The following is an 18467-nucleotide window of genomic DNA, read 5'->3' on the forward strand; positions in this document are numbered from 1 at the left end:
TCAGATTATTATTATCCTGAATAAATCGTGAATAATGATGAGTGAGAAAAGTACAGACACACAAATATCATAGCCACCCAAAAATGTTAATCTCACCTGTTATTGTAATGGTGAGAGGTTAGCATGTCTTGGTGGTATTTGTGCATCTAACTTTCATCATTATTCACAATTCATTCAGGACAATCTGTAATCATGGTAGTGTCCACATTAATGTAGAAGTGTTTAGAAACATATTCTATTCTTATTTACAATGAAAGTGACTCCAACATTTACCATTKATTTCTATTGGGCACAAAATAATTTGAGAAACAACCCAAACAAACAAGCAAATGCATCCAACAAATGTGAAGAGTCACAAGCTTGATGTAGTCATCGCGTGCTTTGAATATGGGACCAAATACTAAACTTGACTACTTTAATACACACAAGTGAATTTGTCCCAATAGTTTTTGTCCCCTAAAATGGGGGGGACCATGTACAAAAATTGCTATAATTTCTAAACAGTTCACCCTATATGAATCAAAATGCCCTCAAATGAAAGCTGCCAGTCTGCATRTTAACCTCAGTCACAGTATCACTTCAAATCCAAATTGCTGGAGTACAGAGCCAAAACAAATAAAATTGTCACTGTCCTAATACTTTTGGAGCTCACTGTATTTTAGTCACAGATATGTGTCTTGGGGAATAAGAGATATGGTATAAATTGTTCGTTTCACCTGTGCATGTGTGAAAATTTGCAAAATGAATGGTCATTGTCAGAGAAGGGTGTTGAGAGTTGTGAATCTGTTGTGCTTGTGTGTGTGTGAAGAAAGTTGTTAGCAAGCACTGTGTGTGTATTAAGCAGTTAACATAGATAAGCGATAAGATACACACACTCCATATCCAATGTACACACACATAACATGATGTAATAATCACACACAATGGCACAATCTAAATTAGGCAACAGGTGTTTATCAAAATCATCAATGTCAAACAAGTGAAATACAAACGTCTGCTCTGGCTGAATGGCAGTTTCAAACCACAGTTCAATACTGTGGGCTAATACAGAATAGCATTACAGTTCAATTGCAAATCTGTAATACAAATTCAAGCTCTGTAGGTACAGTATATGACACACACACACACACACACACACAATGAAGACAGGTGAACCTGAGTTGCCATTTTATAGGCCCAATTGACACCTATTTTGTGTTTCCTATAGCGTGATAACATTTTTGGCATTGGGGGGGGGGGGTATTGGAGGTATAATTATAATGACCAATTGGTGAATATAGATAATTTCTGAAACAATCCAGCACTTTTACACACATTATGATCCTATTAAGTTTCTTTGATTACTTCTTTACCTACCTTTTTTCTAACCCCTTGTCCCAACTCTCCCCCACACCTAATAATACCTATCGATACATACAAATACCCCTAACCCCTAATTGCATCATTGTTGTCAGGGTAACTTTATGGGAACTGTAACCATGTTGTGTAGGTGAGAGAGGGGGACTGCTCTGTGGAATGCTTGGTTTGAGATGACAGATTAACCTGAATATGGGCAAACGGTGCACATACACACACGCTGCACCCATACATACCCACTCAAATGGTATATGTGCATGCACGCTAAACACACATACAATAATATTTTCCAAATGTTCCTCAATTCATGCATAAACAATGCGCATTCCATTGTCTTTTCATGATCCATGCAAGGTGCCTTCCAATCCTTTTGTGGAAAAAAGCCTTAAGAAGCCTTATACGCCTCTCTCCATGTGGTTGATGCTTGATGTGCAGTTAGTCTCTACCAAGCTGATGCATGATGTTTTAAGTGATGCATGATGTTTTAAGTGAGTGATGTGTGATTCTCAATATTGGCAGTGCAGTGCTGTGCAGGCACGGGCTTGGGTTCTCTGTTGTATCAAACTATGAGAGAGTCTCTGCTCAGAGCAGGGGTCTGTTAAAGAAATACACCAAGAGCCACACGTTAGATACCCTGCAATCATGTTGCTCATGGTCGATTAGTCAGGCCTGGTCAGTGAGGGGATCCACACCAATCATGCAGGTCATGGTCTGTTAGTAATGTCTGAGTTCCACAAGAACGATACAATCACATACAGTAACATACATTCTTGTTGGCATTAAGATTTGACCTTTTTCCTCTAAAATAAAGCATTAAGCATTACATTATTTACAAAATATAGATCAAAATTACATCAAAATAGTGCTTTGACTCTTTTTTCACATAACAATCAATCAACATGAAATACTTTTAGAAAATGTTTTGATTTATATAGTAAAAATATGTACAACACCCACTGATATAAAATAAAGATGCTAACCAAGGCCAGTTGGTGTAATACTAAGACACTGGGATGGGTATACAGACTGTTAGAGTTGCTAGGCTTGCTACGTCTGAGCTCTTCTATCTGTGACAACCTGAGGGGGGGTTCTTCAACTTGATCCTCCTACAGGTAACTCACCATATTTCGGTTCATGTCCCTATCCTCTCGGTACCCCTGTACGGCGTGTGCTAGTCCTTTAGGGGGACGGGTYTAGGAGAACGGTTGCTTGGATGGGTCAGTGGTCCGGTACCGTTCTGAMGGCGGTTCGACCGTGCGGTAACGTTCAGCGGTTGGGTTGATCGTCTGATACCTTTCCACCTTCTGCTCTGAGTACGGAGGCAAAGAGTCCTCCTCCTCGGGCCGGTTGCTAGACGACTGTCTGTAGAAACCATCACTGCCCTTGCCCTTCGAACTGCCCTTGGAGGGAGTGTCACTATCCTCGTCAGCCCGCCACTTTCCTCTCTCGCCCCTCTCCCCCGCCCTCCCCCTCACCTTATGCTCCAATAGGTCATTGAGGAAAGCGTAATCGTAACCCCTCTCCCCATGGGTGTGCTGGTGGGGGCGAGAGGGGCGATCGCGWTCGCCATCCCACGTGTCCCTCCTCATCTTCTGCGGCGAGGGAGGGGGGCTGCGGCGGGAGTGCCAGTTGTTTTCCCGGTCTCCATGAAAACGGTGAGGGGGTGTGTGTTCCCAGTAGGGAGGATAGTGCTCTCGCCCCTGTAGCGCCAGGTCATAGTCCGTGTCCTGGTCTCGGGGCTCGCCCCTCCAGGCACGGGGGCCGTAGGACATAGAAAACTCCTCCAACTCATCCAGAGAGCCGGTACGCCCCCTGTTGCCCAATGTCTTCCTCTCCAGGTGKACAGAGCGAGGGTTCCACCTGAAACACAGGGGATCAGAGTACATAACAGATGCACAGTGCTAACAAAAATTTTAGTCCTACACTAAATACAAGATAATCAGGAATACAATATACAATACATATACAACATCCTCTTCTCTTTATCTCACACACAGACACACACACACACAACGTATKTTGAGTACTGTAGAGACAGTCCTCACACAGACAGTCTTACAGAGTTACAGTCACACTCAGTGGTACCTGCTGTTTTGTTCGTCATCCGTGTCGTTGCCACGGTAATGCCTGGGTCGACGACTGTTGTGCACGGTAGCTGCCATGAGTTCTGATTGGTCATCTAGGTCGGCGATGGGAGGGAGAGCTTTCATCTGGACTGTGCGATAGGTTTGCCGGAAATCCGTGTCCCCTCCCTCATGCAGAGAGCTGAGCTCTGATATGCTACTGGCTGCGGGGACAACACATCACTATAGAGACTTTTACTGCTTTCAAGAAAAGTTTTTACGATAGTATTTTGAATCTGAACTGATCTACGGCATTTACAGTACACCACCATCATCACTATGCATCAAGACTTTTAATCGAGTCACAGACACATCATCAAATATCACCAAAACTAATGCAAATAACATCTGATAGCCATAGTGTAAATATAGATGGCCGATTTTCAAAGCAAATGCTTTTGCTGATGGCTCTCATGGTATGTTGCTCTTAGTTTACATCTTGGGAGAGACATTATAGAAGGAATCTGAGCTAATTATGAAATTACAATATGCCACCCATAGAAACAGAATACATAGAATGGGATGGCGTTCCATGGAACACACCAGCCAAAGGGCTGTCTTCCTCCGCCTTATTGGAATTTACAATGACAAGATGCTTTCCACGGCAATTCATAAATAAATATGTGTTTACAAACAATTACCTAACCTTCTTACATTACTGGTATGGAAACTTCCATGTGAAATAGAGAACCGTGCCATCTAATAGTATCAGACGAAAATGTAACAGACCAATCAATACAGTGCACTGATGTCTTTCATCAAGAGTAAATCACCATCCATGGCCAAGTGTATTTGAGTGATATCATCCCACCCCAATGGTCTGTGTAACCTAATGCTATTACTATTTGATTATATACTTAAAAACCTTCTTATAGACATTATGATAATACAGATAACATCGTCCAAAAATGTGTTGTACTTACTAATGTTGATACGTTTACAAATGGATAATACATAATTTAATAATTGTTTATAAGCAGTTTATAAAACATTTGACTGATTCAACACAAKTGGATTCTCTCAGTAGATGGAATGAATGACATTTAGGGTTAGTGTGTTATTAATGGCGAAATCAATAGTTAATGTAGAATGTAACGGAGGGTTTCTGATGAAGAGGACACAAACCTTTACACAAGCACTAACAAAGACACTTACATACAAACACACACATTAAACACAGACCGAGACAAATACACAGACATGCACGCGTGGTGATTATAGAGGAACTACTGACTCCATACAGGCTTACATTGTGGAGGAGCCATCTTGGCAGAGGGAAACTGTCCCAGCTCCTTCTCCACGTAGTACAGAACCTTCATAGAGTCCTGACTGTGACTGGGCTGGAGACGATAGCCACTGCGTACTGTAGACACAGACGCACACACCCACKCACACTTATATCAAGGATAAAAGCCACTATGGGCACAGTAAAAACCAAATCACACAAACTAAAACACATAAAAACACACATGCACACATGAACGTATGAATGCACCCATGCACACACACCCACCCACACACATACACACACGTCTGGTCATAGACAACTCCACCCAGTTTAGAGACAGAAAATGAAGAGTGACATAAGAAGAGGGTTAGTTAACTCAGATGACCCTCTACAAATGGTAGTTAGTGTTACTGTGATATATCATGCAAAACTGCATTTCCCACAATGCAGAATGGCTTGTCCAGGTCCTGCAGACTGAAAGGACGAGCGCAGGTGTGGGTCAGGTCACTCACCCCCAGCTAGGTTCTTCTCCACTGAGGGGAAGGAGAGCATCTTAGGGTCCGCGAGGGACGGAGGGGCAAAGGGGACCATGGTGGGGACCCCAGGGATATAGTAGGGGGGGTACACAGCAATCTGGGGGGGCTGGCTATTCTTTGCCATCTTCCCCGCCTCATAGACTGGAAAACAATGACAAATAATATTAAAATCCTAAACTTTTAAAAAGGGAAGCAAGTGAATGTAAGACTGTGTGTGTTTGTAGTTATGTGTTTGTGCGTGTGTGTGTGTGTTACTCACGGTGACGTGGGCAGCAGCAGGTGTCGGGGCAGCAGCAGCAGCGGAGGTAGCAGCAGCAGGAGTGAGGGCAGCACTGACACCAGCAGATCCCCATCAACAAAAGGAACAACATACTGCCCAGGACTACAGATCCCACAAACGTCCACTCTGGAACACAAACACAGAGATGAATAAGACTACAGATCCCACAAACAGTAGAGATACACATCAAGTTACTTGAGTTAGTAACTACATGTGACTCACTCAAGTTACATCTTCTGCATCTCTGTCTATAATAACCATTGACATGAAAGGTCATATTAACCCCCCAACACTCTGGGTGTAGAAAGGCAGAGCTTGCTGGCTGCACGACAAGGCTCTCAACACTAATGATGAATTCATCAGGGCGTAAGCAGAAATGAAAATGTCAATACTTCAGTCAGCCCCTTGTGAAAAAACACATCCCAAGTTGACCTCTTCAGAGAGACATCTCATTTTCAAAAGAGATAGGGGGGTAGGGTTTTTTGTGAATAATTCTGCTCCATTGAGGAGKGGTATTAAATGCACACCATGCATTTAGTACTGTAGTAAGAATATGATTGGGACAGTAAGGCTTCCATTTTATAAATGCCGACAGATAATTTGTTTGCTCGACATGGTGGGATCTTTTTGTGTCGGTAAAATTAATTATTGCGAGCAATGGCAGTGGAAATGCCTTTATGAAAAAATATTGATATAATAATCATATACAGTTGAAGTCAGTTTTTCACAATTCCTGACATTTAATCCTAGTAAACATTTCATGTCTTAGGTCAGTTAGGATCACCACTTTATTTTAAGAATGTGAAATGTCAGAATAATAGTCGAGACAATAATTTATTTCAGCTTTTATTTCTTTCATCACAATCCCAGTGGGTCAGAAGTTTACATACACTCAATTAGTATTTGGTAGCATTGCCTTTAAATTGTTTAACWTGGGTCAAACATTTCGGGTAGCCTTCCACAAGCTTCCCACAATAAGTTGGGTGAATTTTGGCCCATTCCTCCTGACAGAGCTGGTGTAACTGAGTCAGGTTTGTAGGCTTCCTTGCTCGCACATGCTTTTTCAGTTCTGCCCACAAATGTTCTTTAGGATTGAGGTCAGGGCTTTGTAATGGCCACCCTATACCTTGACTTTGTTGTACTTAAGCCATTTTACCACAACTTTGGAAGTATGCTTGGGGTCATTGTCCATTTGGAAGACCCATTTGCGACCAAGCTTTAACTTCCTGACTGATGTCTTGAGATGTTGCTTCAATATATCCACATAATTTTCCTGCCTCATGATGCCATCTATTTTGTGAAGTGCACCAGTCCCTCCTGCAGCAAAGCACCCCCACAACATGATGCTGCCACCCCCATGCTTCACGGTTGAGATGGTGTTCTTTGGCTTGCAAGCCTCCGCCTTTTTCCTCCAAACATAACGATGGTCATTATGGGCAAACAGTTCTATTTTTGTTTCGTCAGACCAGAGGACATTTCTCCAAAAAGTACGATCTTTGTCCCCATGTGCAGTTGCAAACCGTAGTCTGGCTTTTTATTTGGCGGTTTTGGAGCAGTGGCGTCTTCCTTGCTATGCGGCCTTTCAGGTTATGTCGATATAGGACTTGTTTTACTGTGGATATAGATACTTTTGTACCTGTTTCCTCCAGCATCTTCACAAGGTCCTTTGCTGTTGTTCTGGGATTGATTTGCACTTTCGCACCAAAGTACGTTCAGCTCTAGGAGACAGAATGCGTCTCCTTCCTGAGCGGTATGACAGCTGCGTTGTCCCATGGTGTTTATACTTGGGTACTATTGTTTGTACAGATGAACGTGGTACCTTCAGGCGTTTGGAAATTGCTCCCAAGGATGAACCAGACTGGTGGTCTACAATTGTTTTCTGATGTCTTGGCTGATTTCTTTTGATTTTCCCATGATGTCAAGCAAAGAGGCACTGAGTTTGAAGGTGGGCCTTGAAATACAWCCACAGGTACACCTCCAATTGACTCAAATTATGTCAATTAGCCTATCAGAAGCTTCTAAAGCCATGACATAATTTCTGGAATTTTCCAAGCTGTTTAAAGGCACAGTCAACTTAGTGTATGTAAACTTCTGACCCACTGGAATTGTGATACAGTGAATTATAAGTGAAATAATCTGTCTGTAAACAATTGTTGGAAAAATTACTTGTGTCATGCACAAAGTAGATGTCCTATCCGACTTGTCAAAACTATAGTTTGTTAACAAGAAATTTGTGGAGTGGTTGAAAAATGAGTTTTAATGACTCCAACCTAAGTGTATGTAAACTTCCGACTTCAACTGTATTGAAGTACAGTGAGGGAAAAAAGTATTTGATCCCCTGCTGATTTTGTACGTTTGCCCACTGACAAAGAAATGATCAGTGTATAATTTTAATGGTAGGTGTATTTGAACAGTGAGACAGAATAACAACAAAAAAATCCAGAAAAACGCATGTCAAAAATGTTATAAATTGATTTGCATTTTAATGAGGGGAATAAGTATTTGACCCCTCTGCAAAACATGACTTAGTACTTGGTGGCAAAACCCTTGTTGGCAATCACAGAGGTCAGACGTTTCTTGTAGTTGGCCACCAGGTTTGCACACATCTCAGGAGGGATTTTGTCCCACTCCTCTTTGCAGATCTTCTCCAAGTCATTAAGGTTTCGAGGCTGACGTTTGGCAACTCGAACCTTCAGCTCCCTCCACAGATRTTCTGGGATTAAGGTCTGGAGACTGGCTAGGCCACTCCAGGACCTTAATGTGCTTCTTCTTGAGCCACTCCTTTGTTGCCTTGGCCGTGTGTTTTGGGTCATTGTCATGCTGGAATACCCATTCACGACCCATTTTCAATGCCCTGGCTGAGGGAAGGAGGTTCTCACCCAAGATTTGACGGTACATGGCCCTGTCCATCGTCCCTTTGATGTGGTGAAGTTGTCCTGTCCCCTTAGCAGAAAWACACCCCCAAAGCATAATGTTTCCACCTCCATGTTTGACGGTGGGGATGGTATTCTTGGGGTCATAGGCAGCATTCCTCCTCCTCCAAACACGGCGAGTTGAGTGGACAGGTGTCTTTTATACAGGTAACAAGKTGAGATTAGGAGCACTCCCTTTAAGAGTGTGCTCCTAATCTCAGTTCATTACCTGTATAAAAGACACCTGGGAGCCAGAAATCTTTCTGATTGAGAGGGGGTCAAATAGTTATTTCCCTCATTAAAATGCAAATCAATTTATAACATTTTTMACATGCGTTTTTCTGAWTTTTTTTGTTGTTATTCTGTCTCTCACTGTTCAAATAAACCTGCCATTAAAATTATAGACTGATCATTTCTTTGTCAGTGGGAAAATGTACAAAATCAGCAGGGGATCAAATACTTTTTTCCCTCACTGTAACATGGAGTCACGAGATATGTTGTGTGGTCCTCCACTACGACTCGGGAAACCATGCAGTTTATTAGGCTACAAATGAAATAAGTTACGATTAACTTCACAGGGTGGTGATAGTGCACGTGATGAGCTTGATGCTCCTTTCCAATAAATATCGAGGGTCTTATTCTGGTGACATGATGATCGATGCTTGGCTGTAGTTTGACAAATAAAATCATGTTAATAATCGCATAATGTAGGTAGCTACTATGACTGCGAGATGTTGGCTATAGATGTTGGCTATAGCGCACGTGCCATGACCAGATGCAACAGGTTTTGTGACATGGGAATTTAAGTACGTTTGATGGAAACACATCTCTCTCCCTCCCCTCCCGGAGGACCTAAGCCCTAGGACCATGCCTCAGTCCACCTGGTCGTGCTGCTGCTCCAGTTTCAACTGTTCTGCCTGCGGCTATGGAACCCTGACGTGCTACCTTGTCTCGGACCTGCCTGCTGTTTGGACCTGCCTGCTCTCTCTCTCGACCTCTGAATGCTTGGCTATGAAAAGCAAAACTGACATTTACTCCACAGGTTGCACCCTCTACAACCACAGTGATTATTATTTGGTTCTGCTTGTCATCTATGAATGTTTGAACAMCTTGAAGAACGATCTGGCCTTCATGGCCATGTACTCTTATAATCTCCACCCGGCACAGCCAGAAGAGGACTGGCCACCCCTCAGAGCCTGGTTCCTCTCTAGGTTTCTTCCTAGGCTCAAGCCTTTCTAGGGAGTTTTCCCTAGCCACTGTGCTTTTACATCTGCATTGCTTGCTGTTTGGGGTTTTAGGCTGGGATTCTGTATAATCACTTTGTGACATCTGCTGATGTAWAAAGGGCTTTATAAATAAAGAAATATTGTTTTATGCAGATTGTTGAAGATTCACATGAAAATCTGTCGCAAATTGGACGGAAACCTAGCTAGTGAGAGTGAGTTAATGCATGACTACGCAGAGGCAGAATATAAGATGAGGCCACAAGTTTATTGGTTCTTTCCTCTGCAGTTGTTAAATCAATCAAGAATCCCAGAAGATGATTGGACAGTGAGAGAGCAGCATGGGGGGGGGATAATTGACAGGTAAGCAGAGCCAGAGCAGGGGATGTCACCGAGGGGAACAGGTAAGGAAGGGACAGGTGAGGTGAAAAGGCAGCCATTTTTGGCATAATCACACAGAGACTAACAGAAAGACAGACAGACAGACAGTGGCAGACCGAGGCCAGCGAATGAGGAGGCAAGCAGCCGTACCTGGCATAATCTCCACATCAAACTCWGGCAGGAGATCGTCCAGCACACCTGTCCTACCTGCAGAGAGAGGGAGACCAGAGGTGAGGCGCAGCAGATAGAAAGTAGCAGAGGGCAGAGGGCAGAGGTCAAAGGTGAGGAAAATCAGCCAATCAGATGGAGTTATTGACTGAGGATCATGCATTGAGACTGGCAGAGATGAATCGACAGACACCAGGGGAAAACAGTACAATTCGTTAACACCTGATCCTGAAGCCAAAGTGATAATCATCATAAATAATTTCCCACTATTAAAAATGGATTTGAGAGAACATGTTAATGGGAGTGAAAACAAAGTTCAAAGTGTATCGCTTAATGATCTTTATGTAGTAAAAACCATGAGCTGACGCAAACCCAACATTTTTTGTTGAGGTGCTGGCTAACAGAGGGTAAACTGTATAAAAAGAAAGAAAGTCACACACTCTAAATATGCTCCTAACAATTCAATGGGTGCACCTAACCAACATTTCGGCACGCAGTGTCTTCTTTAGGGTTATTGATCTCCACACACACTAACCCAGTCTTAAAGGCCACGAGTTCTGAGATCAAGGATCAAACTCTCACCTCACACTGAACCTAATTTTAGCAGGGTGCTGTATTTCTGTGATGTTACTGTACAAACACGCAACACACACAAATACACATCCAACATGCTCGACACGTCACATGATACTACAAGGCAAGCTAAAAGATCTGTAATCAGTGTGAGAGATTTATAACATAACCCATAACTCAACTTAACTGAACTGCTGCAACTGTAACTAAGCTCATCTCATCATCAAACAAAATCAAACCACAGCCTAACCCAACAACAAAACCAACCACATTCAAAAGCACTGCACTCCCAAGCTTTCTCTTCATGTAGACCGTAAATAAAACATTGTTTGTCTATGCATTTGGGAGGTATATTCAGCCCTGTCAACAGGTCCTGTACCCAATAAAATGCTCTACGGGACGTTGAGGTAAGGCCAGAGTGGAGGGGGTAGGAGAGGTGTGTGTGTATGTGGGGGAGGGGGTGTAACGGGGACAGACACTTTTGAAGCATTCTGGGTCACCAATTAACCATTAGAGCTCATCAGGGAAAGAGGGGCAGACGAACACCATCGCCATGGTAACAATGGTGGCTTTGTCTTTGCTAAACGTGAGCGAGACAGAGGAAAGGGGGGAAAAGTTCATGGAGATAGAGACAGAGAAGGATAAAGGGCAATGGAGATAGAGAAAGAGGGAGATACAGAGAAAAATAATAGTGGGACCAGTCRGTGGCCTCACCCAAACGCCAAAATAAGCGAATTCTAATCTATGTGTTTAACCCTCTAGATAGGTTCAACAGGTTGCTAAAATACCTGGTTTACACTCATTAAGTGTGCGTGCGTGCATGTGCGTGTGTCTCTACATATCAATCCCTYAAATAGTGTCTAAGGGTTATTTGATTCAACAGGCCTGCTAGCTGTCAGGGTAGACTGAACTCCCACAGCKAGACAGGCTCCAGTTGGCAGTAGTCATGGAGATAAGCACACTCCTCTCCTCTGATAAAAAAAAACAACATGCACACGAACACACACACAGATCCTACCAACCTGCTCTGGCACTGGGTCGTATAAACCCAGCTGAGCCTAGTAACCTGAGAGAGGGGAGAAACTATGTGCCTCAGAGCGGAAGGAGGGAGGGAACAATGATAAGACAGGGGTAATAAGGGGTAGAGGAAGATGAGACCCTCCAGAGGAGAAAAATAAAAAGCAGTGAGAGCAGTAGAGGTGTGTAGGTAAAATCACTGAGGAAGCCAAGCCAGTAAAAAAGCCACTTTACAACCTATGTTGTGATATTTGCCTTGTTTTCTCTYTAACACATTCCTTTATACGCCACTGTGATATACAATAAGGCTGTGACAACAAAAAGACAACAATCACACAGTGGCGGAATAAATTCAACTACACATACGTTTGTTTCATCACAAAACCAGAGAGCAACATCTGTCCGGTCAATCCCACAAAGCAAATATTGCATGTTACAAGCAGCTACAGTATATGGCCTGCAGCATGGTCAAACAAGTTCATGTTTGACAGTTTACTAAACAACTACTGATTTAGAACCACAGAGTTACCGCAAGTCAGCACAGAGACAACAGGAGCACTGCCTCCGCTATTCCAGAACCATTTCAACTTAAACATTTAAACATCATCAAATCAACAAGGCTATACATGCTTAGTTTAATACACTGAAAACAAACTTAATGTTGCTAAATATCATGTGGCTGTCCATGGTACTTAATGTTGTGTGTGTGTGTGTGTGGTGGTGTGTGGTGTGTGTGTGTGTGTGTGTGTGTGTGTGTGTGTGTGTGTGTGTGTGTGTGTGTGTGTGTGCGCAATACATTTTTTAAGTTGACTCATCCTACTTGTAGACTAGTTGAACGCTAATGCCATCCTCCTCTCGTTCATGTTGGCAAAATGGTCCATGGCTCTGTCATACAGTACACTTTTAGTTTTTGTTTTCATAGGCTACCTAGCTAAATGCTTGCTATCCTAACTTCCTCGCATGGGCAACAATGAACCAGCTAAGTTAGCTAGCTAGTTAATGTAAACCTATACTAGCCTACATATTGAACTTAAATCAAATCAAATCGTATTATTTTATTGGTCACATACACATGGTTAGCAGATGTTATGGCGAGTGAAGCGAAATGCTTGTGCTTCTAGTTCCGACAGAGTAGCAATATCTATCATTAATATCTAACATATAATCTAACAATTCCACAACAACTACCTAAGACACACAAATCTAAGTAAAGGAATGGAATAAGAATATATACAAAAAATATATGGATGAGCAATGACAGAGCGGCACAGGCAAGATGCAATAGATGGTATAAAATACAGTATATAATTATGAGATGAGTAATGCAAGATATGTAAACATTATTAAAGTGGCATTATTACCACACCACCTCGGAGTGTGTGTCAGGAAAATAACCTCATACTCAACGTCAACAAAACAAAGGAGATGATTGTGGACTTCAGGAAACAGCAGAGGGAGCACCCCCCTATCCACATCGACGGTCAGTAGTGGAGAAGGTGGAAAGTTTTAAGTTCCTCGGTGTACACATCACGGACAAACTGAATTGGTCCACCCACACAGACAGCGTGTGAAGAAGGCGCAGCAGCGCCTCTTCAACCTCAGGAGGCTGAAGAAATTCGGCTTGTCACCAAAAGCACTCACAAACTTCTACAGATGCACAATCGAGAGCATCCTGTCGGGCTGTATCACCGCCTGGTACGGCAACTGCTCCGCCCACACCGTAAGGCCTCCAGAGGGTAGTGAGGTCTGCAGAACGCATCACCAGGGGCAAACTACCTGCCCTCCGGACACCTACACCACCCGATGTCACAGGAAGGCCATAAAGATCATCAAGGACAACAACCACCAAGCCACTGCCTGTTCACCCCGCTATCATCCAAAGGCGAGGTCAGTACAGGTGCATCAAAGCAGGGACCGAGAGACTGAAAAACAGCTTCTATCTCAAGGCCATCAGACTGTTAAACAGCCACCACTAACATTTAGCGGCCGCTGCCAACATACTGACTCAACTCCAGCCACTTTAAAAATGGGAATGATGGAATTTATGTAAAAATGTACCACTAGCCACTTTAAGCAATGCCACTTAATACAATGTTTACTACCCTACATTACCCATCTCATATGTATTACTGTACTCTATATCATCTACTGCATCTTGCCATCTTTATGCAATACATGTACCACTAGCCACTTTAAACTATGCCACTTTATGTTTACATACCCTACAGTACTCATCTCATATGTATATACCGTACTCTATACCATCTACTGCATCTGCCATGCCGTTCTGTACCACCACTCATCCATATATCTTTATGTACATATTCTTTATCCCTTCACACTTGTGTGTGTGTGTAAGGTAGTAGCGTGGAATTGTTAGGTTAGATTACTGTGGTTATTACTGCATTGTCGAACTAGAAGCACAAGCATTTCGCTACACTCGCATTAACATCTGCTAACCATGTGTATGTGACTAATAAAATTTGATTTGATTTGATTTTAAAGTGACTGGTGATCCATTTATTAAAGTGGCCAATGTTTCAAGTCTGTATGTAGGCAGCAGCCTCAAAGGCCAGTGGCACAATATTGAATTGATGGTTACATCAGAATCGCCATCATAATAATTTGGCCTGTACAGAGGATTAAGTTAAAACCACAAGTCCAAATCCTCATCTCCATCCATGGCTTAGGAAAGGGCCGATTTAGCAAGCTAGCTACTGCAGGACATCAACACAAGCAAACCAGAAACAGACACGTTTTTCTAACAATGATGACTTTTTGCCTAGGATGTGATTTGATTGTTGGGAAGCCAAATCCAAACTGGCCTCCCTTGGGAGGCGTTTTGCTGCGCCAGGACAACCCACAGTTGAGCTTAGCTCAACGCTGATTGGCTAATTATTATTTCATTTTTTAATCAAGAGAGGCAAATGCTTGCTGGCATCAATCAATCAAATGATACGGTGGCAACATGTCTTTCTTTGTTCCAGACAGCATCAGATATATGGACTACATCAGTTGAAGTCGGAAGTTTACATACACTTTGGTTGGAGTCATTAAAACTAGTTTTTCAACCACTCCACAAATTTCTTGTTAACAAACTATCGTTTTGCAAGTCGGATAGGACATCTACTTTGTGCATGACACAAGTATTTTTCCAACAATTGTTTACAGACAGATTATTTCACTTATAATTCACTGTATCACAATTCCAGTGGGTCAGAAGTTTACATACACTAAGTTGACTGTGCCTTTAATCAGCTTGGAAAATTCCAGAAATTATGTCATGGCTTTAGAAGATCTGATAGGCCAATTGACATAATTTGAGTCAATTGGAGGTGTACCTGTGGATGTATTTCAAGGCCCACCTTCAAACTCAGTGCCTCTTTGCTTGACATCATGGTAAAATCAAAAGAAATCAGCCAAGACATCATAAAAAAAATTGTAGAACTCCACAAGTCTGGTTCATCCTTGGGAGCAATTTCCAAACGCCTGAAGGTACCACGTTCATCTATACAAACAATAGTACCAAGTATAAACACCATGGACCACGCAGCCGTCATACCGCTCAGGACGGAGACGAGTTCTGTCTCCTAGAGCTGAACGTACTTTGGTGCGAAAAGTGCAAATCAATCCAAGAACAGCAGCAAAGGACCTTGTGAAGATGCTGGAGGAAACAGGTACAAAAGTATCTATATCCACAGAAAAACGAGTCCTATATCGACATAACCAGAAAGGCCGCTCAGCAAGGAAGAAGCCACTGCTCCAAAACCACCATAAAAAAGCCAGACTACGGTTTGCAACTGCACATGGGGACAAAGATCGTACTTTTTGGAGAAATGTCCTCTGGTCTGATGAAACAAAAATAGAACTGTAAGGCCTTAATGACCATCGTTATGTTTGGAGGAAAAAGGGGAGGCTTGCAAGCCGAAGAACACCATCCCAACCGTGAAGCACGGGGTTGGCAGCATCATGTTGTGGGGGTGCTTTGCTGCAGGAGGGACTGGTGCAGTTCACAAAATAGATGGCATCTGAGGATGTAGATGTGTGGATATATTGAAGCAACATCTCAAGACATCCGTCAGGAAGTTAAAGCTGGGTCGCAAATGGGTCTTCCAAATGGACAACGACCCCAAGCATACTTCCAAAGTTGTGGCAAAATGGCTTAAGGACAACAAAGTCAAGGTATTGGAGTGGCCATCACAAGCCCTCTACCTCAGTGAAATTTTGTGGGCAGAACTGAAAAAGCGTGTGTGAGCAAGTAGGCCTACAAACCTGACTCAGTTACACCAGCTCTGTCAGGAGGAATGTGCCAAAATTCACCCAATTTATTGTGGGAAGCTTGGGGAAGGCTACACCAAACGTTTGACCCAAGTTAAACAATTTAAAGGCAATGCTACCAAATATTAAGTGAGTGTATGTAAACTTCTGACCCACTGGGAATGTGATGAAAGAATAAAAGCTGAAATAAATCATTCTCTCTATTATTCTAACATTTCACAGTCTTAAAATAAAGTGGTGATCCTAACTGACCTAAAACAGGGAATTTTTACTAGGATTAAATGTCAGGAATTGTGAAAAACTGAGTTTAAATATATTTAGCTAAGGTGTATGTAAACTTCCAACACTTCAACTGTATACTGAGACTTTCTTTTGATGAGATTAGCCACTTGCGAACGTGAGGGAAAATTATGAAAACACAGGGAGACGACACAGACTCTGAAGGAATTACAAGGCCAAAGTCAGCGCCTCTCCTGTGTCACAACATAACACTCTCTTTCTCTCTCTCCTTTTACATCTACATCACTGACCCGTAACATGCTTTAGTCTCATCCCCCCAAATAAAGGAATGTTGCCATGGCAACAGCTTAAGAAGTGGATTACATAGCTCACAATAATAACCTAGAACTACTCTATGTAATACATTTACATTTACATTTAAGTCATTTAGCAGACGCTCTTATCCAGAGCGACTTACAAATTGGTGCATTCACCTTGTAAACTGTCTATTATGTAGTCTATGTTCAATGCTGTGGCACAAAAGTCTACCTGGCCTATATCTGAGGTTATAAGGGTTTATGTATGGCTATGTCAGGGTTATGTCAGCTGGTCTACAAGGGTAAGTTCAGCCAAACAATGGGTCCTCTCAGAGAGGATCAGAACCYTGTGTAGGGCAGCGCACYCCATTCTGCCCGTCGTCATGGCAGCACTTGTAAGTACACTTTGGAATGCAGACGCCCTCTAGAGCAAGGATGTTTATATTAAGCACTCCATTATGAACCATACCAAACAAACAAATACACTTACCCTACACACTGACACACACACAAAAGTGAACGCACACACCACAGTCAGCATATGAGACTGGTGCAACGGCACAAATCCATTGGTTTTAGGGTGTGCATTGGTTTTACTGCTGTGGTAAGGTTCAGAAAGTGAGACACAAGACAATACATAAGAGTATACTTGTTTCCTACTTCCTCAACTCCCAAATCCTTTTAAACCAGAGAGGACCTCGAAATAAGAAAGCCCCAACAGAATGTTCAGATTCCTGTTAATTTCCACTCTATCCCTTCCTCTTTGATGTTGAGGTTGTTGAATTCCTGTGTTTAATGTTTACTTCCTGTGTGCGGAGGGTTCACTTCCTGTGGTCACTCACCCAGCACCAGTACCTCCACCTGGCCCTCGTTCTTCCCCTCCAGGTCGTCGGCGATGACGATCTTACAGAAGTACACTCCGCTGTCGCCCCACTGCAGCTTCCCGATCCGCAGGTCCGCCTCTGGACAGGGACAGGACACAGGGTCAGGACAAGGGTCATAGGTGAGAGGTCAAATGATATGAGAGCATGGTCAGTATATCCTATGAAAAAACTAGGAACCTATAAAACCTCTGAAAAACAATACATATGAAACATATTTAACAAATAATCAACAACTGCATACAGTAACAAAATTATATACTGCTAAGCCAGGTGTACACTTCATGATTTTGGCCCCGATTTAGCTGTCCCAAGTTTTTGAAGTCGGAGACAAAATCCCCATGTCGTTGCCTACTCAGGGCGTGCGGCCGTCACTGGCACTCGTTTAATGTGAGCGGGTCAGAGACACAATCTCAGGGCTACCGATCCCATCTTTGAGCAGTCCCAGACATCCCGATATTTTCAAACATGTTTGATTTCATCAGCACAAAATCTGCAATGCTCTTGTACTGTGAGATGTGCAACGACAACTTTTAAGGAAGGTGATCAGCAATAGCCAATGAGAGCTCGGCAGAAAAGAAGCCAGTGAAATTATGACGTTGTTTCGCATCACACAGAATGTGTGTTGGTACTTGCCTTTAACCACAGCCAAAGTGTCAAATCGTTACACCTCTAAAGCTCACAGGCAATGTTACTTAATTCAAAATGTTGGCTACATATTTCAACTCTGTATGGCAAGCGTGAATATCTGACTGAAAACGTTTGAGGTTGTTTTGAACCACAGCTCGTTCTACTGTAGCTACGTTAACAATCTAATCACATCATCACGTCATMGTTTTCGAGAGACAACGTGGTGGTATTGAGAATCCTCACGACCAAGTGAAGAATRTTGTCGTGTGTGACACCCCGTCTGTGCCAAACCTACAAATCTACAGGAAAGTTGGTCGMTTAATGTGAGAGGCTCAGTGATGTTAA

The 18467-nt window shown here is 42.8% G+C and overlaps 1 protein-coding gene across 4 annotated transcripts in view; it reads right to left on the minus strand.

Moving 5' to 3' along the window:
• Window positions 1-934: 934 nt before the first annotated feature.
• ildr2 (immunoglobulin-like domain containing receptor 2) overlaps window positions 935-18467 on the minus strand; it is a 29253-nt gene continuing 11720 nt past the window's right edge. For 2 of the 4 annotated variants that reach the window (XM_023981370.1, XM_023981367.1), the window contains 8 exon segments: window positions 935-1951; window positions 2478-3216; window positions 3442-3643; window positions 4729-4842; window positions 5220-5384; window positions 5503-5649; window positions 10190-10246; window positions 17454-17573. In XM_023981370.1, the coding sequence (XP_023837138.1) occupies window positions 1916-1951; window positions 2478-3216; window positions 3442-3643; window positions 4729-4842; window positions 5220-5384; window positions 5503-5649; window positions 10190-10246; window positions 17454-17573 (1580 nt within the window). In that variant the 3' untranslated portion in view covers window positions 935-1915. 4 annotated transcript variants of the gene reach the window in all.

The sequence above is a fragment of the Salvelinus sp. IW2-2015 genome, linkage group LG36 (assembly GCF_002910315.2).
Source record: "Salvelinus sp. IW2-2015 linkage group LG36, ASM291031v2, whole genome shotgun sequence".
Taxonomy (NCBI): domain Eukaryota; kingdom Metazoa; phylum Chordata; class Actinopteri; order Salmoniformes; family Salmonidae; genus Salvelinus; species Salvelinus sp. IW2-2015.